The sequence below is a fragment of the Lynx rufus genome, unplaced genomic scaffold (genome assembly GCF_022079265.1).
Source record: "Lynx rufus isolate CCGP_SWC_20201006 ecotype Redwood Valley unplaced genomic scaffold, mLynRuf1.p SCAF_40, whole genome shotgun sequence".
In the NCBI taxonomy this organism is placed as follows: domain Eukaryota; kingdom Metazoa; phylum Chordata; class Mammalia; order Carnivora; family Felidae; genus Lynx; species Lynx rufus.
Window position 1 is genome coordinate 1,330,661 of NW_025814857.1, and position 26,382 is coordinate 1,357,042.

Sequence of the window (26,382 nt, forward strand, 5' to 3'; positions counted from 1 at the left end):
AGAGAGAAGGAACATGCATGCAGAGCATCCAGGCTGACCCTTGAGGTGAAGCAGAGCACGGGCTACATGCAATGGATAACCTCTACGCCCACTGTTTTGGGCCTGGTGGGCCTGTGGATGCCCTTGGCATCAATGAAAGAGCCATCAGCCTTGGCAAATGTGGCAGGGAGCTGAAGCATACATGAGGGACCCAACTCTAGGAAATGAGCCTGGTACCAGGATCCTGGTACCAATTAAGTCAGTACCATTTTTAGGTTCCAAAAATTAGTCATAAGTTCACAGAGTTGCAACGAAAGACAATTTTTATTAAGCATTGGAACTGTGATTATTTCAGTAAAAAGCGCCTGTGTTAATCTGATTGCAGCTTCCCACAGTTGGAATGCCATTCCCTTGGGTTTCCCAAACATGACTGTAGAGGAGATGCAGGGCCTGGTCATCAAGGCCAAGGCTTTGGCTTGTGGCTTAAGACAGAACAGCTTCTTACTAGATTGAAAACCATGCTGGAAAATGTTTCTTGGCAGAAAAAAGGTATTCTAACTTGCAGCCTCTGCAACATGCCTGCCCATGGTAGAATAGGTGTGTGAAAGGTCAAGCAGGGTAGGTGGGGACAGTGGTCTCCTGCTGTGGCCTGGCTACTGTCACATATTAGCACACTAGGGATCACAGGCTGCTGCTGAAACACAACTTCCAAGAAACAGGTTGTGCTCAACAATCCCAAACAGAACTTATCAAGAAAGAAAAGAAAGTACCCACCCCATTTTTCAACCCCTACTCCAAGGGATTCTGTGCCTTGGAGTTCCCCTGGCCATGTAGGCCTCATTGGTCTGTCTGTCCTTCTTCTCTCAAGGTTCAGTATGAAAATCCCACTGGTGTTCATCCAAGCTGGACTGTTCTGCAGACATGAAATAGTTGATTTGGCCTGGTGTTAATTCATCATGGTCCTGGAAAGCCTCTGAATCCGGAGATCCCTGGCTTCCTACTTCAGTAGCCGGCACCTGCTAAGAAAAAGGGGGACAAGGTGAGAAGCTCCCTTTAGTTCAAGTCAGCAAACTACTGAGAAATATCTTTGGAACACACGCCTACAAGGTGCTGCTAGAAAGTGCAGCTGGGGAAAACGGGGTTCCTCTCCACTTTCATGTTTCAACAGCATCTTGCCTGAAAGACCAGCAGAAGTAGCACTGGGCTCTCCCAAAGTTGTCTTAATGCCTAAGGCTACTGAGTTCTGTGTCTGGCCCTCCCTAGCCCAGCTTCTCTGCCAGTCATGGCTAGCTGAAGGCTTGGAAGGTCTCTTCCTGCCCCTACCCTTGGACCTTGCTATTACTCTGCTCAGACTAAGTAACTTCATTGCTAAGCCTCACTTACCAGTGAGGTACCTGGCCCACTTGAACAATGCAATGGGAAAGGTAACAACAACCCACTCTAAGTTGTATAGTGGGGACGAGGGGCAGACACAAAAGTGGTATTACAGAGTAGGCTGGGGGAGCCTTTTCTGTTTGAGGAGGAAGGATCCCTTGGGTTGGGTTTTGAGGGTGATGTAAGATTTCAAGAAGTACAACCAAAGGGGTGGAAGAGAATACAGAAGAACAGACAGAGCAGGGCTGGGCTATGGGAAGAAAGATGGATATGCTTGGGGACTTGGGGACAGGGAGTGCCCAGACGACAGTGGAAATGAGTCAAGGCAGGGTGTGGGGAGCCCCTGAAGTCTTGTGGACAAGGAAGCTCCCACATGGTCCTGCCCTTGGCCATTCCACTGCATTCTCCCAACAACCTCCCAGGGGTCCTCCCTTCTCCACTTCCCTGGGATACCTGTTCAGTTTTGTCTCAGCTCTGCTTCTAAGGACCCATCCAGATGACAGTGCCTCAAAAGGAGACATGATGAAGGGTTTAACCAGAGTCTGGCTTGGTAACTCAACTACAGGGTCCACTGAGCATCTGGTCTCTTTGCATGAGAAGTCCCTCTCATGGATCAACTTTTCCGAGGACTGGCAGTCCAGTTGGTCCAGGTGTGTATGTGAAAATAATCACACTTTAGCCATTTAAAATAACCAAACTCCCTCATCCTGCCTTGGCCTACTGTTTTTTTCCTCTTCTTGTTCTTGATAGTTTTGAAAATCAGAGGTTAGACTCCATCAAGGTTTCTAAATCCAGAATCAAAACACCTTTATAAGTGCTTTTAGTCATATTGAGAATTTATGGTCCCAAGGGGCTTTCTGGGAGTGTATCTGGGAGCAAAATCCAATATGTGACTGCCATCTGGACCAGCTGCTAACACTGCCCTGGAAACATGACTATTACAGACGGTCCCCAAAGTGGGGTCTGTCCTGCCAAATATGGAGCACCCTGTGGATGAATACCAAGTACATTCCATAGAAGAACCCTTGTTTATTTTCAGTACAAGGAAACATACTCACACTAGGCTCTGGACTTTGTACGAGGGAACTAAAGATCCACAGGTTCAGAAAGGGGCCTGGCCTCTGGCAATGATTTCAGCATATGGCATGACTCACTTTGCCCAGGTAACATATGTTTAAGAAATTTCCATGTGATATTGCATTTAATATACATGAGGACAGCTCACTTTTTCATGGAACCCTGAAGAGAATCTTTTTACTCAGCAGTGCCTGCCACCACCATGTGAGTAACCACCCTCAAATTTACTGAGCTTTGAAGCCTGGATTTCACACAGATAGCATACTCCTGTTGTGTGTGCCTTTTGGGGAAAAGACCCAGCCTCCATACAGAACCCCTGACCTGGGCTGGGGAGGAGAGGAGAAAGGAATGGTATACCTGGGCCCAGGTGGCTTGGTCCTGCATAGTGGCCTGCTCACTGGAAGGATAAGTATTCACTTGGAAGTAAATGTGATACTGTGGATCTGGTGGCTGTTGCCAAAGTTGAATGTAATCCTGCGAGGTCTCCAGGGTGACTCGGTTTGAGTCAGAATTTATGGGAGACTCAGAAAAGCTGGTAGAGGAACCTGTCTCAGAGCTGGGACTATACAGCAGTGGCAGATTGATGGGGGACCTCTGCTGGTCCTCAGAAAGAAAACTGAAAGAAACATGTTACAGTGATGTGGATCAGGGAACAATGATGACCCAGGAGCCATTGCCTTGCTCATCAGTAGGTGCTTATGGCACATTTCGTTTTGGTGGCTAAATCAGGATTCACTGGTTTGCACTCTCACTTTGCCTGAGTAAGATTCCATTTGCCACATTAAAGTGAATGTAAAGATTGAGATGAATTAGTCTTTTGTCTCAAGTAGTTTTATTTGTTTTACTTGGACAGTCCTGGCTCTGCCACATGCCTTAATGCAAGTTACTTTACCCACCCAAAGTCAGTGCCTTGCCCTTTGTCACTGAAGGAGCTGGTAGCTGGATGGGGGTGCCAGGCCAGTTCCTCATTGCAAGTCCAGCGCTCTCTCTAAAATGCTATGTCTGGGGCTCTTGGGATAAATAGGGACTTCCGAATCTGTACTTTCCACAACTTCCTCAAGTGGATTCTGATGATCAGGCCAGTGCAAAACATGGCACTAACCCACCTGCCCCACATATCAGGGTCACTGAACCTACAGGAAGGCCCAGAAGGAAATCTGGAGCTCTGGGAGGCTCACACAGAGAACTGGCATTCATTAAAAAATATTTATTGGGCATCAAGCATGTGCTATATACAACCCCTTCATTGCTGAGCAGAGCCTTCTCTTTCTGGAATTTGGGGCCACAGACTATCACTGAACAAAAAATGTGTTCATGTCCTCATACTGCCTCCAGGGCTTAGTCCTTCTGTGATGTTAGCTCTTTGGAATCCATTGGCCATCAAGCAAATGTTTCATACCCACTTCTCTCCCACAGATTGCCAATCCATGGGGACCCTTTCATCTGGTCTGTTGTGATCACCAGATCCCAGTGAAGTGGGAGAAGAAAACTGAGAGCCCAGAAGTTATTCAGATATGGGCACTCAAGACTTCCCTATAAGATACCCTGTGCCATGAGTCTGGGCTTGTGTGGATGAAGCCAAGAGATTTCGAGATTTGCATGCTAATTCCCTAGCTTGGGGGTGTACTCATCTAGGCCTTCTATTTTCATGGAGACTCCTCTGTTCCATCAATGCATGCTTGGCCACACACTGTGAACACAGAGGTAGGGAACCAGTGGCCACAGAGCAAGATGGGTGGGAGCATGCTGCTTTTGATGAGGGCGCTTTTGGTGTCCTGTGGACAAGTCACTCATGGTTTTAGGCATGGCGCCCAGTCACGAGGGGAAAGCGGGGATCTTAGCCACTGCCACCGTCCCATGCACTTCTTCCCTCTGTCATCTTTGAGGCCCCCAAGGTTTTCATCTTGACAGTTGTCAGGGGGATGTTGTCCAGCCATTAACTGGACAGGAACAACGACGGGCTGGTTCTGCATAAATGTAACAAGGTCATCACAGAGGGACACAGCCATGCCAGCCTGGTTTAGCAGGCGTATTTGCAGCATCTGGTTTCCCACAGGATCTGCTGCTACAGGTATTGTTCCTGCCCCTGCACATGTTGCATCCAAAGGAAAGAGATGACAGTACCTCAGTGTCTGCAAGAGCCCCCCGGAGATTGCTGGAATGCTCCCCCTCTGTTCTCCTGAAGCAGAAGATGACTGGCCCTGCATCTCTGGGCTTGGTCTGGGTGCTATCTTACTTGTTTGCTAAGGCACTAGTTGCAGTCATGCTCTTGGCTAAATAAGCTACAATTCAGAACATATGTACATGTATGTGTGGATGTGTGTCCAGGTCTAGTTAGTCAAGATTTTTTTTTTTATCTCAGGTAAATGAACTGCAACCAAGTAGCCACTAAACCCTCAGGAGAACCAGGTGAGCCCCAATTTTCATGAAAGTCAAATCTCCTTTCAGCTACGTAGTTAAAACAGCCTTTCCCTACCCGGTTGGAGGCATCACAAGGCTCCTCAAGCTCCTCAGGGAATTTGAAATAGTGGGAAGATGAACCACAGGAAAGGCTCGTGTCCTTGAAATCTGGGAAGGGCCCCTCCATTTGCTCAGTGCGCGGTTTCTTGGGCACTGGCTCCAAAGACTGGGGCTCAGGACAGTGAAGGTGGTGTGAGGTGGTTGGCTGCATCTGTAAGGATTTGTAATGTATCACAAAGGTCTTATTCAGGAGCCACACCTTTCCTCAGGGCATGGAGTGACAGTGCCTTCAGGTAGGCTCACAGGAAGCCCTGGTTGTATATAAGGCCATCTGCCACTGCCAGAGCCCAGCTGGGCCCATTTCAGCCACTGCAGCCAAGAGACAAAGAGCAAAGCCAGATGTCACTGCTGAATACTACTCCAAATGTCCCATGCCGTCCTGGAGCAGCTGCTGTCACTACTAGCAGGCCCTACTAACTCTTTGAAAACTATCAAGGTCCCTTTCTCCTCTCCCTTTTGCCTCTTACTTACATGGAACTGGCCTCTGATCTGAAAGCCGGAATCCTCTATTCTCCGAAGCTGCTCCTTCATCATTTCCAGTGCGTCTTGCAGGCTTCTGATCTCAGCCTGCAGCATCCGAGTCTTTTCATCCAGCTGCTCCCTAAACTTCCTCATCAGCCCCAGCTCCCGTTTGTTGATGTACAATGCAATTGACGGTTCTAATAGCTGTGGGGAGGAATTACTTGTGGTTCATAGATAGGGACACCAGGTTCTCCAAATCCTACCATATTGCTTTATTTCCAAGTTTTTAAAGACTGAGAATGTGAATGATGTCACTCCACTCCCAATTTCATTTGTTACTAGAAAGTCTGAAGAAATGGTTACAGAATCCAGGATTTCTAGATCAGAAATGGATCATGGGAATCATTTAGTCAGATTTTTTGCCTCAAAACATAAAGCTGTGGAATTGGCCCCAAAGTGTGAAGCAACCTGCCTGAAGTCCTTAGTGGAAGACTCAGAATGCAGTGAGTCATATCACAGATGAGGCATGTGGGAAACATCTATCAGATGCCCCTGTTGGCAATGTGGTAAGAGGAATGGTCAACTTGCACTTCCTTTGTTCCAGGTGCTCTTATAAGCACTACAAAGAAATCCACAGATCTGACCTTCACAATGTCCTCTAAAGTAAGTGCTGTCCATACAGTTATAGTAGAGGTAACAGGGGCCTGAAACAGACCAGAGGAAGGACACATACAAATGACATATTTGAGAGAATTTAATAAAGTGGACATGGCTTCTCAACTAGCTAGCTAAGGGGGCAGGAAAGAGGCGGGGTTCTTGGAAAAAAGCTATCTGTGAAAGCTATCATTCGCCTGATCTGGGCTATATATTGTGTGTATAAACAAGATGAGAGAGCCACAGTGTCAGTATTAATGATGAGAAGGTACATACGGATGCGACTACTAGAACACAAAAACAAAAGTCTGTTCTGTGGCCTTCTATTCTATACTGTGGCCTTAAACCCCTTTATGGCTAATGGAAGCACACAGCTGAATTATTAAAGAGAGACAGAGGAAAATACATGCAAGTTGTTTTTCTCACTTGGAATAAAAAATCATATATGTATTTTTAAGCCATTGAAAATTGTCCAATTGTCCTTTTTTTATTATATAGTATATAGATCTTCATATAAGAAATCAGGCATTCAGTACACCTGGGTGGTTCAGTCAGCTAAGCATCCAACTTTGACTCAGGTCATGATCTCATGATTCATGGGTTCTAGCCCCATGTTGGGCTCTGTGCTGACAGCTCAGAGCCTGGAGCCTGCTTCAGATTCTGTGTCTCCCTCTCTCTCACCACCCACCCCCCCCACCACACATGCTCTAATTCTCTTTCAAAAATATATAAATATTTAAAAAAAAGAAAGCAGGCTTTCAACAAACAAATGAAATGAAATGAAATGAAATGAAATAAAATAAAATAAAATAAAATAAAATAAAATAAAAAGTCTAAACTCAAGACTGGAAGTGACAAACCTTATAGGTTATCACATCCACACTCCCATTCTCCAAGCAGGAATCTTTTCTCTGCTGTCTTTGGTAGATGAGCTACCAAGCCTGTCTCAAACTTTTCTGTTGAAGGTGAGGAAGCTCACCACCTGGGGAGGTAACCTAACTCATCTAAGAAAGGCTTTCTTCAGAGGAATGGAAAGTTGCCAGTCCTGAGCTGCTAGCTCTCCACCCTAGTTTGATCCACTGGAGACTTGTCTTCTACTTCAGGAACATGATGGCTATGCAGCTACTTGGATCAGGCTGTCCTGTCCCTTCCCAGCCTCCCTTCTACAATGCCTTCCACTGTGACTACCTCCCACTACTGACAATATGACATTTTTCAGCCTTCCTCCATCCTGTCTCCATCTTCTGGCTACATTCCAGCCTGTCAATCCATGGCACCCCAAAATAAGCCCAATAAGCCCATGTACCACATGCAGAACTGTATTATGCACACTCAAGGCTGGTTATTTTGACTATTTTAAACAAATATTATATTGAAAGTTTAGTTATAAATTCATTCAAAGCAGAAGAGAAACGTCAACAGTGGAAGGGGAACCACAGCATTTTGGCATAATAAAGACATAAATAAGGACAAAATGGATTTATACAGAAATTTTCTTTTAAATTGTTCAAAAATTTTTCATAGCAGTTCAAAAATCCCTGCAAGGCAAGCAGACCATCTCAAGATGGAGAAACTGATATGCAGGGATGTGCCAAAGTCACTGCACACTGTCTTCTATCCCTCAGTTCTTCTCATTACAATAGGGAGTGACTCATCTTAGGCTTCATAATTAATGCACACAATTCCATGTAACAAACCATAAACTCATTACCTTGCCTACCAATCCTGATTTTAATAATCTTGTCTATTATAAAAGATGATTGTCCAAATCTGTCATTATGTACACAAATTTGAGGACAGAAGAGCAACAGAGTAGTTAATCCAAATGTATTGATTTGGCCTCAGACCATACATCAATGTTGACATTTGAAGGTTGGCTACATCTAACATTTTGAAAGGCATGCTTCTAACCTAACAAAAATTCCATTGGAGAAACCTAGCTTGTGGTGGGGAGGTGCTGCTATGTAAGCAGGAAAGTCATCTTTCTTGGAGATGGTTAGCATCCCCTCACAGGTGATAAGGAACAGTGCTTTAAAGTACTGCCTTTCCCAAGGGACTTAAAATCAAAAGTGAACTATTGGGACCTCATCAAGATAAAAAGCTTCTGTACAGCAAAGGAAACAATCAATAAAACTAAAAGGCAACTGATGGAATGGGAAAAGATATTTGCAAATGACATATCGGATAAAAGGCTAGTATCTAAAATCTATAAAGAACTCACCAAACTCCACACCTGAAAAACAAATAATCCAGTGAAGAAATGGGTAGAAGACATGAATAGAAACTTTTCCAAAGAAGACATCCGGATGGCCAACAGACACATGAAAAGATGCTCAATGTCACTCCTCATCAGGGAAATACAAATCAAAACCACACTCAGATACCATTTCGTGTCAGTCAGAGTGGCTAAAATGAACAAATCAGGAGACTATAGATGCTGGCCAGGATGTGGAGAAACGGGAACCCTCTTGCACTGCTGGTGGGAATGCAAAATGATGCAGCCACTCTGGAAAACAGTGTGGAGGTTCCTCAAAAAATGAAAAATATAACTACCCTATGACCCAGCAATAGCACTGCTAGAAATCTACCCAAAAGATACAGGAGTGCTGATGCATAGGGGCACATGTACCCCAATGCTTATAGCAGCACTTTCAACAATAGCCAAATTATGGAAAGAGCCCAAATGTCCATCGATGGATGAATGGATAAAGAAGATGTGGTTTATATATACAATGGAATACTACTTGGCAATGAGAAAGAATGAAATCTGGCCATTTGCAGCAATGTGGATGGAACTGGAGGGTATTATGCTAAGTGAAATAAGCCAGGCAGAGTAAGACAGATACCATATGTTTTCACTCATATGTGGATCTTGAGAAACATAACAGAAGACCAGGGGGGAGAGAAGGGGGGAAAAAAGTTACAGAGAGGAAGGGAGGCAAACCATAAGAGACTCTTAAGGACTGAGAACAAACTAAGGGTAGATGGGGGTGGGGGATAGGGGAAAGTGGGTTATGGGCAGGGAGGAGGGAACTTGTTGGGATGAGCAATGGGTGTTGTATGGAAACCAATTTGACAATAAATTATATTTTAAGAATGTTTAAAAATAAAATAAAATAAAATGTAATAAAGTAAAATAAAATAAAATACTGCCTTTTCTTAGTGGATAACCTTCCCATTTGGCCCAAACTTTCTCTCAAGCACAAGGTGTCTTTGCATATTTCACATTAAGAAAGGAACGGAGATTTGGTTTTACTTAGAGAATCTTCAATCTCCCTATTTTCTAGGGTCTACTGGATTCTCAGCAGAATAGGAAAATCCAGTATGACAGAAATGGTGATACAGTTAAAAAATAATAATATGCTTTCTGCAAAATGAACCTGAGCACAAGAGTGGAAATTCAGGGTTTTGCAGGGTTAGTGGTCCAGACAAATACATGGAGCAAGACTCCCACAGGTACCTCATCACTGATGCCACCAGCCACACTGAAGGATGAGAGGGCCTCCTGCTCCATCTGGTCTAGCTGGTCCTCCTCCTCCACCTCCTCCGCTCGCTCCACCTCTTCTTCTTTGTCTACTTGTTCCACCTCTTCCATCTCATCAATCTGACCCATCTTTTCCACCTCGTCCACCTGTTGCACCTCATCCATATCATCCACCTGTTCCACGTCAGGTTCGAATTCAAAGCTCTGCAAAGATGATGTAGCTGAAAGAAAGCACAGTGGCATTCATGACCAAGAAAGCAGAAGTACAAACATTATCAAAGATTTACTGATTTCTCTTTATTTCCCCTTTTAAGTCATAAAAACAGGAGTGTCCAGTTTTATTCTATGTTAAGGATCAGATGTGCCAGGTACCAGGAGTAAGTCAGAGCATTACTTAAAAATCTGTTCATATTTGATAAGGGGATGGAGAACCATCTATCATGCTAATGGCCAACAAAAGAAAGTCGGAGTAGCCATAACTTAGACAATTTAGACTTCAAAATAAAGACTGTATCAGGAGATGCAGAAGGGCATTATATCATAATCAAGGGGTCTATCCACCAAGAAGACCTAACAATTGTAAACATTTATGCGCCAAATGTGAGAGCACCCAAATACATAAATCAATTAATCACAAACATAAAGAAACTCATCAACAGTAATACCATAATAGTAGGAGACTTCAACACCCCACTCACAGCAATGGACAGATCATCTAACCAAAAAATCAACAAGGAAACAAGGGCTTTGAATGACACACTGGACCAGATGGACTTAACAGATATATTCAGAATATTTCATCCTAAAGCAGCAGAATATACATGGAACGCTCTCCAGAATAGACCATATACTGGAGCACAAATCAGCCCTAAGTAAGTACAAAAAGATCAAGACCATACCGTGCATATTTTCAGACGACAATGCTATGAAACTCAAAATCAACCACAAGAAAAAATCTGGAAAGGTAACAAATACTTGGAGACTGAAGATCATCCTACTAAAGAACGAATGGGCTAACCAAGAAGTTAAAGAGGAAATTAAAAAGCATGTGGAAGTCAATGAAAATGATAACACCACAACCCAAAACCTCTGGGACACAGCAAAGGCGGTCATAAGAGGAAAGTATATAGCAATCCAGGCCTTCCTAAAGAAGGAAGAAAGAGCTCAGATACACAACCTAACCTTACACCTTAAGGAGATGGAAAAAGAACAGCAAATAAAACCCAAAACCAGCAGAAGACAGGAAATAATAAAGATTAGAGCAGAAATCGAAACCAAAAAAACACAGTAGAACAGATTAATGAAACCAGAAGCTGGTTTTTCAAAGAATTAACAAAATTGATAAACCATTAGCCAGTTTGATCAAAAGGAAAAAGGAAAGGACCCAAATAAATAAAATCAATAATGAAAGAGGAGAGATCACAACCAACACAGCAGAAATAAAAACAATAATAAGAGAATATTATGAGCAATTATATGCCAATAAAATGGGCAATCTGGAAGAAATGAACAAATTCCTAGAAACATATACACTACCAAAATGGAAACAGGAAGAAATAGAAAATTTGAACAGACCCATAACCAGTAAGGAAATTGAATTAGTAATCAAAAATCTGCCAAAAAACAAGAGTCCAGGGCCAGATGGCTTTCCAGGGGAATCCTACCAAACATTTAAGGAAGAGTTAACACCTATTCTCTTGAAGCTTTTCCAAAAAATAGAAATGGAAGGAAAACTTCCAAACTCTTCCTATGAAGCCACCATTACCTTGATTCCAAAACCAGACAGAGACACCACTAAAAAGGAGAACTATAGACCAATTTCCCTGATGAACATGGATGCAAAAATCCTCCACAAGATATTAGCCAATTGGCTCCAACAATACATTAAAAAAATATTCACCACGACCAAGTGAGATTTATACCTGGGATACAGGGCTGGTTCAATATCCACAAAACAATTAACGTGATTCACCACATCAATAAAAGAAAGGACAAGAACCATATGATCCTCTCAATAGATGCAGAGAAAGCATTTGACAAAATACAGCATCCTTTCTTGATAAAAACCCTCAAGAAGGTAGGGATAGAAGGAGCGTACCTCGAGATCATAAAAGCCATGTATGAACAACTGAACACTAACATCATCCTCAATGGAAAAACTGAGAGCTTTCCCCCTAAGGTCAGGAACAAGACAGGGATGTCCACTCTCACCACTGTTGCTCAACATACTATTGGAAGTATTATCCTCTGCAACCAGACAACACAAAGAAATAAAAGGCATCCAAATTGGCCAGGAGGAGGTCAAACTTTCACTCTTAGCACATGACATGATACTCTATATGGAAACCCAAAAGATTCCACCAAAAATCTGCTAGAATTGATTCAGGAATTCAGCAAAGTTGCAGGATATAAAATCAATGCACAGAAATCAGATGCACTCCTATACACCAATAATGAAGTGACAGAGAAATCAAGGAATCGATCCCATTTACAGTCGCACAAAAAAAAACCTTAAAATACCTAGGAATAAATCTAACCAAACAGGTGAAAAATCTATACACTGAAAACTATAGAAAGGTTATGAAAGAAATTGAAGAAGACACAAAAAAGAAAAAAATAGAAAAAGATTCCATGCTCCTGGATACGAAGAACAAATATTGTTAAAATGTCGATACTACCCAAAGCAATCTACATATTCAATGCAATCCCTATCAAAATAACACCAGCATTCTTCACAGAGGTAGAACAAACAATCCTAAAATTTGTATGGAACCAGAAAAGACCCCGGATAGCCAAAGCAATCTTCAAAAAGAAAATGAAAGCAGGAGGCATCACAATCCCAGACTTCAAGCTATAGTGCAAAGCTGTAATCATCAAGACAGTATGGTACTGCCACAAGAACAGACACTCAGATCAATGAAACAGAATAGAGAACCCAGAAATGGACCCACAAACGTATGGCCAACTAATCTTTGTCAAAGCAGGAATGAATATCCAATGGAATAAAGACAGTCTCTTCAGCAAGTGGTGCTGGGAAAACTGGACAGCGACGTGCAGAAGAATGAATCTGGACCACTTTCCTACCCCATACACAAAAACAAACTCAAAATGGATGAAAGACCTCAATGTAAGACAGGAAGCCATCAAAATCCTCGAGGAGAAAGCAGGCAAAAACTCTTTGATCTTGGCCACAGCGACTTCTTACTCAACACGTCTCCGGAGGCAAGGGAAACAAAAGCAAAAAATGAACTACTGGGACCTCATCAAAATAAAAAGCTTCTGCACAGCAAAGGAAACAATCAGCAAAACTAAAAGGCAACTGACAGAATGGGAGAAGATATTTGCAAATGACGTATCAGATAAAGGGTTAGTATCCAAAATCTATAAAGAACTTATCAAACTCAACACCCAAAAAACAAATAATCCAGTGAAGAAATGGGCAAAAGACATGAATAGACACTTCTCCAAAGAACACATCCAGATGGCCAACCTACACATGAAAAAATGCTCAACTTCACTCATCATCAGGGAAATACAAGTCAAAACCACAATGAGATGCCACCTCACACCTGTCAGAATGGCTAACATTGACAACTCAGGCAACAACAGATGTTGGCAAGGATGTGGAGAAAGAGGATCTCTTTTGCATTGTTGGTGGCAATGCAAGCTGGTGCAGCCACTCTGGAAAACAGTATGGAGGTTCCTCAAAAAACTAAAAATAGAACTACCCTACAACCCAGCAATCACACTATTAGGCATTTATCCAAGGGATACAGGTGTGCTGTTTTGAAGGGACACATGCACCCCCATGTTTATAGCAGCACTATCAACAATAGCCAAAGTATGGGAAGAGCCCAAATGTCCATGGATGGATGAATGGATAAAGAAGATGTAGTATATATATACAATAGAGTATTACTTGGCGACCAAAAAGAATGAAATCTTGCCATTTGCAACTACATGGATGGAACTGGAGGGCATTATGCTAAATGAAACTAGAGAAAGACAAAAAACATATGACTTCACTCATATGAAGACTTTAAGAGACAAAACAGATGAATATAAGGGAAGGAAAGCAAAAATAATATAAAAACAGGGAGGGGGGACAAAACAGAAGAGACTCATAAATATGGAGAACAAACTGAGGGTTATGGGAGGGGTGTGGAAGGGGGGATGGGCTAAATGGGTAAGGGGCACTAAGGAATTTACTCCTGAAATCATTGTTGCACTAGATGCTAATCTGGTTGTAAATTAAAAAAATAATAATAAAACAAGTTAAAATTTAAAAAAAAAACAAAAAAATCTGTTCATATTTGAAAATAAATAAAAAGGAAGTAGTGTCTGACTTTTCCTCTACCCACCCATGCATAAGTAGGTAGGTACCCAAACCATTCGTGTTGAGTGTCTTTTCATTATAAAAATTTTTTTGGCTGTGCTTGTGAAAATTCGTACCTTCCAACTGATAATACCAAATTAAACGTAATGAACAACTTCAAAAAGATATGTTCTCCAGAATGTGGGGATCTCAGGAGTGCTTGAATTGCCGGTGGAGGTGTTGAGAAAGATTCTCCTTCAACAGCCCCAAAAGCAAAGTGGAGAATATTATTTGAAGAATGAAAATGGCAGTCATTTTGGGATATAGTTTGGTAGTTTCTTTTACACACATTTTCCATATGACTCAGCTGTCCCACTCCTAGGAATTTAATGAAGTCAATTGAACATTTGTATTTCCACAAAAAACCCTCTATGCAAATGTTTATAGTAGTTTTACTTATAATCACTGAAAATGTGGAAAGAACCCAGATGTCTTTCTGCAGATTAATGGATTTTTAAACAAATAACTATGGTGCATGCATAAGATACAGTACTACTAAGCAAGGAAAGAGGATTGAACCATTGATTCATGAAACATGGATGAATCTTATATGCATTTTGTTAACAAAGCCAGACCAAAAAGGTAAGGCACTATATGATTCCATTTACAGGACATTCTGGAAAAAGGAAAACAGAGAAGGAATACAGATCAATGGCTGCCAGAGGAGGAGGACAGAGCTGGAGTTCAAAGAGACAACACTAAGGAATTTGGGGATGACAGAACTGTTCTGTTGGGTAATGTGGTAGCAGATACAGGACTCCTTGCCTTTGTCAAACCCATAGAAGCATACATCTCAAAGAGTGTGTGCAAATTTAAAACTAAATTTGCTCTTATATGTTTTAGAAATCACAATCATGGGTTCATGGTCTTCCCCTTCTCTAAATCAATTTTTTAAAGGACTTTTTAAACAAAGTTTGAAATTGGCAGCAATAATGTCAAAGTCATTAATTACAATATTTTAAAAATATATGTATTAGTTCTATATGTGAAGATTCCCAAATTCAAATACTCTATGCTAAGCTCAGCAAATTAGACATGATCTGTATTATGCATCCAGCACTGCTTTAAGTTTTGTACTTTTTATACAATTATATTTATGAAATTTCTTTAATACCAAAACTTACATTATAAATATTACTGTTTCTGAGAGACTTTCCTTTTTGGTCTTTACTAAAAGTTCTTCTTATAGTACATTTTTTTAAAACAAGAGGTTTCTTTGGATTGCAATCCCTATGGCACAGTCTTCACTAAGACTGCATAAGAGATAAGATGCTACTCCTCCAAGGACTGGGATCTAGCACCAATCTTTAGAATATTAAATTTTAATGGGACAGAATAATACCATTCTCCAGCACTCAAACCACTGATGAGATATTCACTTTCACTGCTCTCAAATCATCATCTCAAAAAACTTACAGAAGATGAAGAAAGTTCACTCTTGAGATTTCACACCATTATAAACAGAACACTCTCTTCCTTTGAAAAGCCATAACTACCCTGTGGGCCACTGTTTTTCTTCTGATAATCTCCATCCAAGTGTCCAAATGTACGTACCTGACGATTCAGATATGCTTTCCATGGAAGATATGCTGGAGTCATAACATGTAGCAGACTCTATCCCACTTTCATGAACAGATTCCTGCAGTCCATACTTCTTGACTGTTATAAGATCAACTTGATCCTGGGAATTTCCAAAAGAGAAGATGACATTTCAATTTGGAGAAAGAGATATATAAACAATAGGAAACACTGGCAGAACACAAACTTGGATGCATTTCACATCACAATTTCCAACATTGCTTCTATCAATTAAATACCTAAACAAAACCATCATTAAACATGTTCTTGAAAAACACTGCTGGAAGGTAATAACGAGCAGAGATTATGGGTGCAACATGCTATACATTGTCAAAACTGAGAAAATAAACACAGTACAGATGTGCTTAAAGCACAAGCATAAGAGAGATGTGTGCCATCAAAGGCCATGGCAAAAAAAATACACACCTCTCAGAGGTGTTGGTAGGATGCTGATGTGACTGTGGGAGAAGGGCACCACCACCACTAGCAGGGCCATTTCTCCAGAGGTCCTGCACATGCAGCCTGTACTGACTGCAAGGAAAGGTCAGTTAAGGCTGATTAACGACTACTTCTAATCTGCATTTAAGCCATGAAGTAGGCTTAAATTCACATTACACTTGGAAGTATTATTAGCAAAAGCATCTTTACTCTGTGTACTAGTAGCACAGAGATGGAAATGGCCCTGGAGAGCTTCTAGTGCAACCTCCCCATTTGATAGTGTCAAAGAAGAGAAGGTCATACAGCAAGTTAGTAGCAGAGTGAGAGGTAGAATCCAATGACTCCTTGGCACAAGAACAGACACTCAGATCAATGGAACAGAATAGAGAACCCAGAAATGGACCCACAAACGTATGGCCAACTAATCTTTGACAAAGCAGGAATGAATATCCAATGGAATAAAGACAGTCTCTTCAGCAAGTGGTGCTGGGAAAACTGGACAGAGACATGCAGAAGAATGAACCTGGACCACTTTCTTACACCAGACACAAAAATAAACTAAAAATGGATGAAAGGCCTCAATGTAAGACAAGAAGCCATCAAAATCCTCAAGGAGAAAGCAGGCAAGAACCTCTTTGACCTGGGCCTCAGCAACTTCTTACTCAACACGTCTCCAGAGGCAAGGGAAACCAAAGCAAAAATGAACTACTGGGACCTCATCAAAATAAGAAATTTCAGCACAGCGAAGGAAATAATCAGCAAAACTTTTAAAAGGCAACCGATGGAATGGGAGATGATATTTGCAAATGACATATCAGATAAAGGGTTAGTATCCAAAATGTACAAAGAACTCGTCAAACTCAACACCCCAAAAAACAAAGAATCCAGTGAAGAAATGGGCAAAGACATGAATAGACACTTCTCCAAAGAAGACATCCAGGTGGCCAACCAACATATGAAAAAATGCTCAACATCACTCCTCTTCAGGGAAATACAAATCAAAACCACAATGAGATACCACCTCACACCTGTCAGAATGGCTAACATTAACAACTCAGGCAACAAAAGATGTTGGCGAGGATGCAGAGAAAGAGGATCTCTTTTGCATCGTTGGTGGGAATGCAAGCTGGTGCAGCCACCCTGGAAAACAGTATGGAGGTTCCTCAAAAAGTTAAAAGTAGAACTACCCTACAACTCAGCAATTGCACTACTAGGTATTTATTCAAGGGATACAGGTGTGCTGTTTCAAAAGGAGACATGCACCCCAATGTTTGTAGCAGCACTATCGACAATAGCCAAAGTATGGAAAGAGCCCAAATGTCCATCGATGGATGAATGGAGAAAGAAGATGGGGTGTGTGTGTGTATATAGATATTTAGATAGATAGATATATAATGGAGTATTTCTCGGCAATCAAAAAGAATGAAATCTTGCCATTTGCAACTACGTGGATGGAACTGGAGGGTATTGTGCTAAGTGAAATTAGTCAGAGAAAGACAAGTATCATATGACTTCACTCATATGAGGACTGCACTCATATAAAACATGAACATAAGGGAAGGGAAGCAAAAATAATATGAAAACAAGGAGGGGGACAAAACATAAGAGACTCTCAAATATGGAGAACAAGCAGAGGGTTGCTGGAGGGGTTGTGGGAGGGGGGATGGGCTAAATGGGTAAGGGGCATTAAGGAATCTACTCCTGAAATCATTGTTGCACTATATGCTAACTAACTTGGATGTAAATTTATAAAGTAATTAATTAAATTGAAAAAAAAAGAAAGAGTAAAGTGGGAAGAATCACTTTTCCCAACTTTAAGACTTATTATATGGTTATAGTAACTGAGATGGTGTGGTTATTGGTAGAGGAAAGGCACACAAATCAATGAAACAGAATAGAGAACCCAGAAATAGACCCTCACAAATATACCCAAACTGATTTTTGACCAAGACGCAGAAGTAATTCCATGGAGTAAGGATGGACTTCCAAGGAACCACTGGAGCAACTGGACATCCATAGGCCAAAAAATGAACCTTGACCAAAGTCTGACACCTTATACAAAAATTAACTCACAATGGATCATAGGCATAAATGTAAAACTCTTAGGAAAAAAAAAAATAGAAGAGAAATCTCTCAGGACCTAGGGCCAGGCAAAAAAGCTCATACATAAGACACAAAAACATGATCCATACAAGGAAACATTGATAAATCAGACTTCATTAGAATGAAAAGCTTTTGCTTTCTGAAAGACTGTGTTAAGTAAGGGGATAAAAACGCAAGCTACAGTCTGGTAGAAAATAGTAACAAGCCACATACCTGAGAAAGGACAGGTATCTTGAACATATAAAGAACATGATAAATTGTCTTCTGTAGCTGCCCCAGTGTGCCTGTCCATCACACGCCCACTCGTGTGAGAACGTGGATTAAAGCCTCGCTTCACTGTGCTCCAAGTCCCTGCGTCCCTCCTTTGATTGTGTCGATGGGCTTATTTCTAACGGGAGGAAAGTCTTATCTCCAACGGAAGCGCAACACTGATTCCATTGAACTGCAAGTTAAGACTGCTGCCCGGCCGCTTTGGGCATTATTTGGAGGGCATTATGCTAAGTGACATTAGTCAGAGAAAGACAAAAAGCATATGACTTCACTCATATGAGGACTTTATGAGACAAAACAGATGAACATAAGGGAAGGGAAACAAAAATAATATAAAAACAGGGAGGGGGGACAAAATAGAAGCGACTCATAAATATGGAGAAAAAACTGAGGGCTACTAGAGGCGTTGTGGGAGGGGGGATGGGCTAAATGGGTAAGGGGCACTAAGGAATCTACTCCTGAAATCATTGTTTCACTATATGCTAATTTGAATGTAAATTTAAAAAAATAAAAAATTAAATTAAAAAAATAAAGAGAATATAAGACCCACCTCAAAAAAAATTAAAGAAAAAGGAGGATCTTTTCCCAATACTTTGTTCTATAATTTAAAAAACCACGTCCCTGTAGTAGGTTGAATAATGGCCCCCAAAGATATCAAGATCCTAGCCCTCGAAACTTGTAAATGTAATCTTATTTGGAAATATGGTCTTTGCATATGTAATCAAGTTAAAATGAGATTATACTAGATTAGAGAAGACCCTAAATCCAGTTTTACTGGTATCCCTATAAGAAGAGGACATTTGCACAGGAGTTTCTCAAAACACTTGGAAACTAAAAAACGCATGCTAATTAAACACCACACTTCGAAATAATCATAAAGGAAATCTCAAAGAAAATGAAAGAAGTACATTGAGCTGAATGCAAGATATGAAAACTTGTGGGGCTTAGCTGGAGCACTTAGAGGGAGATGTATAGCGCTGATCGCACATGTTGGAAATGACAAAGAGTTTCAGTAATCTAAGCTCCTACCTAAAGAACCTAGAAAAAGAAGAGCAAAATAAACCCAAATCAAATAGAAAGAAGGAAATTATATAAGAGCAGAGATCAATGAAATTGAAAATAGACAAGAAAATCAATGAAACAAAGAGCTTGAGCTTTGAAAGTTCAATAAAATTGATAACTCTCTACCAAGACTATTAAAATTAAAAAGAGGACCCAAATAACCTATATCAAGAAGGAAACAGAGGCTATCACTACAGGCCAAGCAGTCATCAATATGAAAATAAGAGAGAATAGATTGGAGACAGGAAGATGGCGGCGTAGGAGGACGCTGGGCTCACCGCGCGTCCTGCCGATCACTTAGATTCCACCTACACCTGCCTAAATAACCCAGAAAACCATCAGAGGATTAGCAGAAGGCAGTCACCGGACCCAAGTACAGACGAGAGGCCCACGGAAGAGGGTAGGAAGGGCGGCGAGGCGGTGCGCGCTCCACGGACTGGCGGGAGGGAGCCGGGGCAGAGGGGCGGCTCGCCAGCCAAGCAGAGCCCCCGAGTCTGGCTGGCAAAAGCAGAGGGGCCTGACGGACTGTGTTCCGACAGCAAGCGCGACTTAGCGTCTGGGAGGTCATAAGTTAACAGCTCTGCTCGGAAAGCGGGAAGGCTGGAGGACAAAGGGAGGGTGAGCTGCGGAGCCCCCGGACGACAGAGCTCAGTTTGGCGGGGAACAAAGGCGCTCGCCAGTGCCATCGCCCCCGCCCATCCCCCAGCCAAAATCCCAAAGGAAACCGGTTCCGGCCAGGGAACTTGCTCGCTCCTCCGTGCAAACACCCAACTCTGTGCTTCTGCGGAGCCAAACCTCCGGCAGCGGATCTGACTCCCTCCGGCTGCCACAGGGCCCCTCCTGAAGTGGATCACCTAAGGAGAAGCGAGCTAAGCCTGCCTCCCCCGCCGCCGTGCACCTTGCCTTCCCACCTCAGCTAATACGCCAGATGCCCAGCATCACAAGCCTGGCAGTGTGCAAGTAGCCCAGACGGGCCACGCCACCCCACAGTGAATCCCGCCCCTAGGAGAGGGGAAGAGAAGGCACACACCAGTCTGACTGTGGCCCCAGCGGTGGGCTGGGGGCAGACATCAGGTCTCACTGCGGCCCCGCCCACCAACTCCAGTTATACACCACAGCACAGGGGAAGTGCCCTGCAGGCCCTCACCACACCAGGGACTATCCAAAATGACCAAGCAGAAGAATTCCCCTCAGAAGAATCTCCAGGAAATAACAACAGCTAATGAGCTGATCAAAAAGGATTTAAATAATATAACAGAAAGTGAATTTAGAATAATAGTCATAAAACTAATCGCTGGGCTGGAAAACAGTATACAGGACAGCAGAGAATCTCTTGCTACAGAGATCAAGGGACTAAGGAACAGTCACGAGGAGCTGAAAAGCGCTTTAAATGAAATGCAAAACAAAATGCAAACCACCACAGCTCGGATGGAAGAGGCAGAGGAGAGAATAGGTGAACTAGAAGATAAAGTTATGGAAAAAGAGGAAGCTGAGAAAAAGAGAGATAAAAAAATCCAGGAGTATGAGGGGAAAATTAGAGAACTAAGTGATACACTAAAAAGAAATAATATACGCATAATTGGTATCCCAGAGGAGGAAGAGAGAGGGAAAGGTGCTGAAGGGGTACTTGAAGAAATTATAGCTGAGAACTTCCCTGAACTGGGGAAGGAAAAAGGCATTGAAATCCAAGAGGCACAGAGAACTCCCTTCAGACGTAACTTGAATCGATCTTCTGCATGACATATCATAGTGAAACTGGCAAAATACAAGGATAAAGAGAAAATTCTGAAAGCAGCAAGGGGTAAACGTGCCCTCACATATAAAGGGAGACCTATAAGAATCGTGACTGATATCTCTTTTGAAACTTGGCAGGCCAGAAAGAATTGGCACGAGATTTTCAGGGTGCTAGACAGAAAAAATATGCAGCCGAGAATCCTTTATCCAGCAAGTCTGTCATTTAGAATAGAAGGAGAGATAAAGGTCTTCCCAAACAAACAAAAACTGAAGGAATTTGTCACCACTAAACCAGCCCTACAAGAGATCCTAAGGGGGACCCTGTGAGACAAAGTACCAGAGACATCACTACAAGCATAAAACATACAGACATCACAATGACTCTAAACCCATATCTTTCTATAATAACACTGAATGTAAATGGATTAAATGCGCCAACCAAAAGACACAGGGTATCAGAATGGATAAAAAAACAAGACCCATCTATTTGCTGTCTACAAGAGACTCATTTTAGACCTGAGGACACCTTTAGATTGAGAGTGAGGGGATGGAGAACTATTTATCATGCTACTGGAAGCCAAAAGAAAGCTGGAGTAGCCATACTTATATCAGACAAACTAGACTTTAAATTAAAGGCTGTAACAAGACATGAAGAAGGACATTATATAATAGTTACAGGGTCTATCCATCAGGAAGAGCTAACAATTATAAATGTCTATGCGCCGAATACCGGAGCCCCCAAATATATAAAACAATTACTCATAAACAGAAGCAACCTTATTGATAAGAATGTGATAATTGCAGGGGACTTTAACACCCCACTTACAGAAATGGATAGATCATCTAGACACACGGTCAATAAAGAAACAAGGGCCCTGAATGAGACATTGGATCAGATGGACTTGACAGATATATTTAGAACTCTGCATCCCAAAGCAACAGAATATACTTTCTTCTCGAGTGCACATGGAACAGTCTCCAAGATAGATCATATACTGGGTCACAAAACAGCCCTTCATAAGTTTACAAGAATTGAAATTATACCATGCATACTTTCAGACCACAATGCTATGAAGCTTGAAATCAACCACAGGAAAAAGTCTGGAAAACCTCCAAAAGCATGGAGGTTAAAGAACACCCTACTAACGAATGAGTGGGTCAACCAGGCAATTAGAGAAGAAATCAAAAAATATATGGAAACAAACGAAAATGAAAATACAACAATCCAAACGCTTTGGGATGCAGCGAAGGCAGTCCTGAGAGGAAAATACATTGCAATCCAGGCCTATCTCAAGAAACAAGAAAAATCCCAAATACAAAATCGAACAGCACACCTAAAGGAAATAGAAGCAGAACAGCAAAGGCAGCCTAAACCCAGCAGAAGAAGAGAAATAATAAAGATCAGAGCAGAAATAAACAATATAGAATCTAAAAAAACTGTAGAGCAGATCAACGAAACCAAGAGTTGGTTTTTTGAAAAAATAAACAAAATTGACAAACCTCTAGCCAGGCTTCTCAAAAAGAAAAGGGAGATGACCCAAATAGATAAAATCATGAATGAAAATGGAATTATTACAACCAATCCCTCAGAGATACAAACAATTATCAGGGAATACTATGAAAAATTATATGCCAACAAATTGGACAACCTGGAAGAAATGGACAAATTCCTGAACACCCACACTCTTCCAAAACTCAATCAGGAGGAAATAGAAAGCTTGAACAGACCCATCACCAGCGAAGAAATTGAATCGGTTATCAAAAATCTCCCAACAAAGAAGAGTCCAGGACCAGATGGCTTCCCAGGGGAGTTCTACCAGACGTTTAAAGCAGAGATAATACCTATCCTTCTCAAGCTATTCCAAGAAATAGAAAGGGAAGGAAAACTTCCAGACTCATTCTATGAAGCCAGTATTACTTTGATTCCTAAACCAGACAGAGACCCAGTAAAAAAAGAGAACTACAGGCCAATATCCCAGATGAATATGGATGCAAAAATTCTCAATAAGATACTAGCAAATCGAATTCAACAGCATATAAAAAGAATTATTCACCATGATCAAGTGGGATTCATTCCTGGGATGCAGGGCTGGTTCAACATTCGCAAATCAATCAACGTGATACATCACATTAACAAAAAAAAAGAGAAGAACCATATGATCCTGTCAATCGATGCAGAAAAGGCCTTTGACAAAATCCAGCACCCTTTCTTAATAAAAACCCTTGAGAAAGTCGGGATAGAAGGAACATACTTAAAGATCATAAAAGCCATTTATGAAAAGCCCACAGCTAACATCATCCTCAACGGGGAAAAACTGAGAGCTTTTTCCCTGAGATCAGGAACACGACAGGGATGCCCACTCTCACTGCTGTTGTTTAACATAGTGCTGGAAGTTCTAGCATCAGCAATCAGACAACAAAAGGAAATCAAAGGCATCAAAATTGGCAAAGATGAAGTCAAGCTTTCGCTTTTTGCAGATGACATGATATTATACATGGAAAATCCGATAGACTCCACCAAAAGTCTGCTAGAACTGATACATGAATTCAGCAAAGTTGCAGGATACAAAATCAATGTACAGAAATCAGTTGCATTCTTATACACTAACAATGAAGCAACAGAAAGACAAATAAAGAAACTGATCCCATTCACAATTGCACCAAGAAGCATAAAATACCTAGGAATAAATCTAACCAAAGATGTAAAGGATCTGTATGCTGAAAACTATAGAAAGCTTATGAAGGTAATTGAAGAAGATTTAAAGAAATGGAAAGACATTCCCTGCTCATGGATTGGAAAAATAAATATTGTCAAAATGTCAATACTACCCAAAGCTATCTACACATTCAATGCAATCCCAATCAAAATTGCACCAGCATTCTTCTCGAAATTAGAACAAGCAATCCTAAAATTCATATGGAACCACAAAAGGCCCCGAATAGCCAAAGTAATTCTGAAGAAGAAGACCAAAGCAGGAGGCATCACAATCCCAGACTTTAGCCTCTACTACAAAGCTGTCATCATCAAGACAGCATGGTATTGGCACAAAAACAGACACATAGACCAATGGAATAGAATAGAAACCCCAGAACTAGACCCACAAACGTATGGCCAACTCATCTTTGACAAAGCAGGAAAGAACATTCAATGGAAAAAAGATAGTCTCTCTAACAAATGGTGCTGGGAGAACTGGACAGCAACATGCAGAAGGTTGAAACTAGACCACTTTCTCACACCATTTACAAAAATAAACTCAAAATGGATAAAGGACCTAAATGTGAGACAGGAAACCATCAGAACCTTAGAGGAGAAAGCAGGAAAAGACCTCTCTGACCTTAGCCGTAGCAATCTCTTACTCGACACATCCCCAAAGGCAAGGGAATTAAAAGCAAAAGTGAACTACTGGGACCTTATGAAGATAAAAAGCTTCTGCACAGCAAAGGAAACAACCAACAAAACTAAAAGGCAACCAACGGAATGGGAAAAGATATTTGCAAATGACATATCAGACAAAGGGCTAGTATCCAAAATCTATAAAGAGCTCACCAAACTCCACACCCGAAAAACAAATAACCCAGTGAAGAAATGGGCAGAAAACATGAATAGACACTTCTCTAAAGAAGACATCCAGATGGCCAATAGGCACATGAAAAGATGTTCAGCGTCGCTCCTTATCAGGGAAATACAAATCAAAACCACACTCAGGTATCACCTCACGCCAGTCAGAGTGGCCAAAATGAACAAATCAGGAGACTATAGATGCTGGAGAGGATGTGGAGAAACGGGAACCCTCTTGCACTGTTGGTGGGAATGCAAATTGGTGCAGCCGCTCTGGAAAGCAGTGTGGAGGTTCCTCAGAAAATTAAAAATAGACCTACCCTATGACCCAGCAATAGCACTGCTAGGAATTTATCCAAGGGATACAGGAGTACTGATGCATAGGGGCACTTGTACCCCAATGTTCATAGCAGCACTCTCAACAATAGCCAAATTATGGAAAGAGCCTAAATGTCCATCAACTGATGAATGGATAAAGAAATTGTGGTATATATACACAATGGAATACTATGTGGCAATGAGAAAAAATGAAATATGGCCTTTTGTAGCAACGTGGATGGAACTGGACAGTGTAATGCTAAGTGAAATAAGCCATACAGAGAAAGACAGATACCATATGGTTTCACTCTTATGTGGATCCTGAGAAACTTAACAGGAACCCATGGGGGAGGGGAAGGGAAAAAAAAAAAAAAGAGGTTAGAGTGGGAGAGAGCCAAAACATAAGAGACTGTTAAAAACTGAGAACAAACTGAGGGTTGATGGGGGGTGGGAGGGAGGGGAGGGTGGGTGATGGGTATTGAGGAGGGCACCTTTTGGGATGAGCACTGGGTGTTGTATGGAAACCAATTTGTCAATAAATTTCATATATAAAAAAAAATCAATAAATAAAAAAAAAAAGAAAATAAGAGAATACTATAAACAATTGTACACACAAATTTCACGACTTAGATGAAATGGACCAATTTCTCAAAAAACACAAACCACTATGTTCATCCAATATGAAATAAATAATTTGAGTAGTCCTTTATTAAAGTAATTGAATTTGTAATGAAAAACTTCCCCCGAAAGAAATCTGGAAGCCCAGATGGTTGCACTGGAGAATTATAACCATTTAAAGAAGCATTAATACTAGGGCACCTGGGTGACCCGGTTGGTTAAACATCTGACTTTTGATCTCAGTTCAGGTCATGGTGATCTCAAGGTTCCTGATATTGATCCCCACAACAGGCTCTAGGCTGAACAGCATGGAGCCTGCTTGGGATTCTCTCTCTCCTTCTCTCTCTGCCCCTCCCTTGCTTGCACATTCTCTCTCTCTAAATAAATAAATAAATAAATAAATAAACTTTAAAAAATTTAAAAACAAGAATCCAATGACTCCAAACCCAGCGCTCTTTTAAGCCATTTCCTGCTTTAAGCTGCATACATTATATTCCTATTTTAGTGATCCACTTCAACTTCCTTAACAACTGGGTCCTTTTTGAATAGTCTGCAGCCCACTGCTCATATGAAATGTAAGTGCCTAGGTTAGCAGTGGAATCTTTTACATCCCTGCTGAAAATTTTAGTGTTTGGGTTTTTTTGTTTTGTTTTGTTATTTGGTTGTTGTTGTTGTTGTTGTTGTTTTTGGACTGGATTAAGACAGAGTTCTATGCCAATTTTTCTATAAGGAACCTGCTTGTTGAAACACACTGATCCAGATCAAATCCCAGCATTT

The 26,382-nt window shown here is 41.4% G+C and overlaps 1 protein-coding gene across 1 annotated transcript in view; it reads right to left on the reverse strand.

Annotated features, from left to right (window-relative positions):
• Nucleotides 1–292: 292 nt before the first annotated feature.
• Nucleotides 293–26,382, reverse strand: part of PASD1 (PAS domain containing repressor 1) — a 77,226-nt gene continuing 51,136 nt past the window's right edge. Inside the window, exons 9-12 of the mRNA XM_047097778.1 lie at nt 15,480–15,606; nt 9,527–9,771; nt 5,422–5,616; nt 293–998 (exon numbers count right to left, since the gene is read on the reverse strand). Coding sequence (XP_046953734.1) covers nt 843–998; nt 5,422–5,616; nt 9,527–9,771; nt 15,480–15,606 — 723 coding nt within the window. The 3' untranslated portion in view covers nt 293–842. The remainder of the gene's footprint in view (nt 999–5,421; nt 5,617–9,526; nt 9,772–15,479; nt 15,607–26,382) is intronic.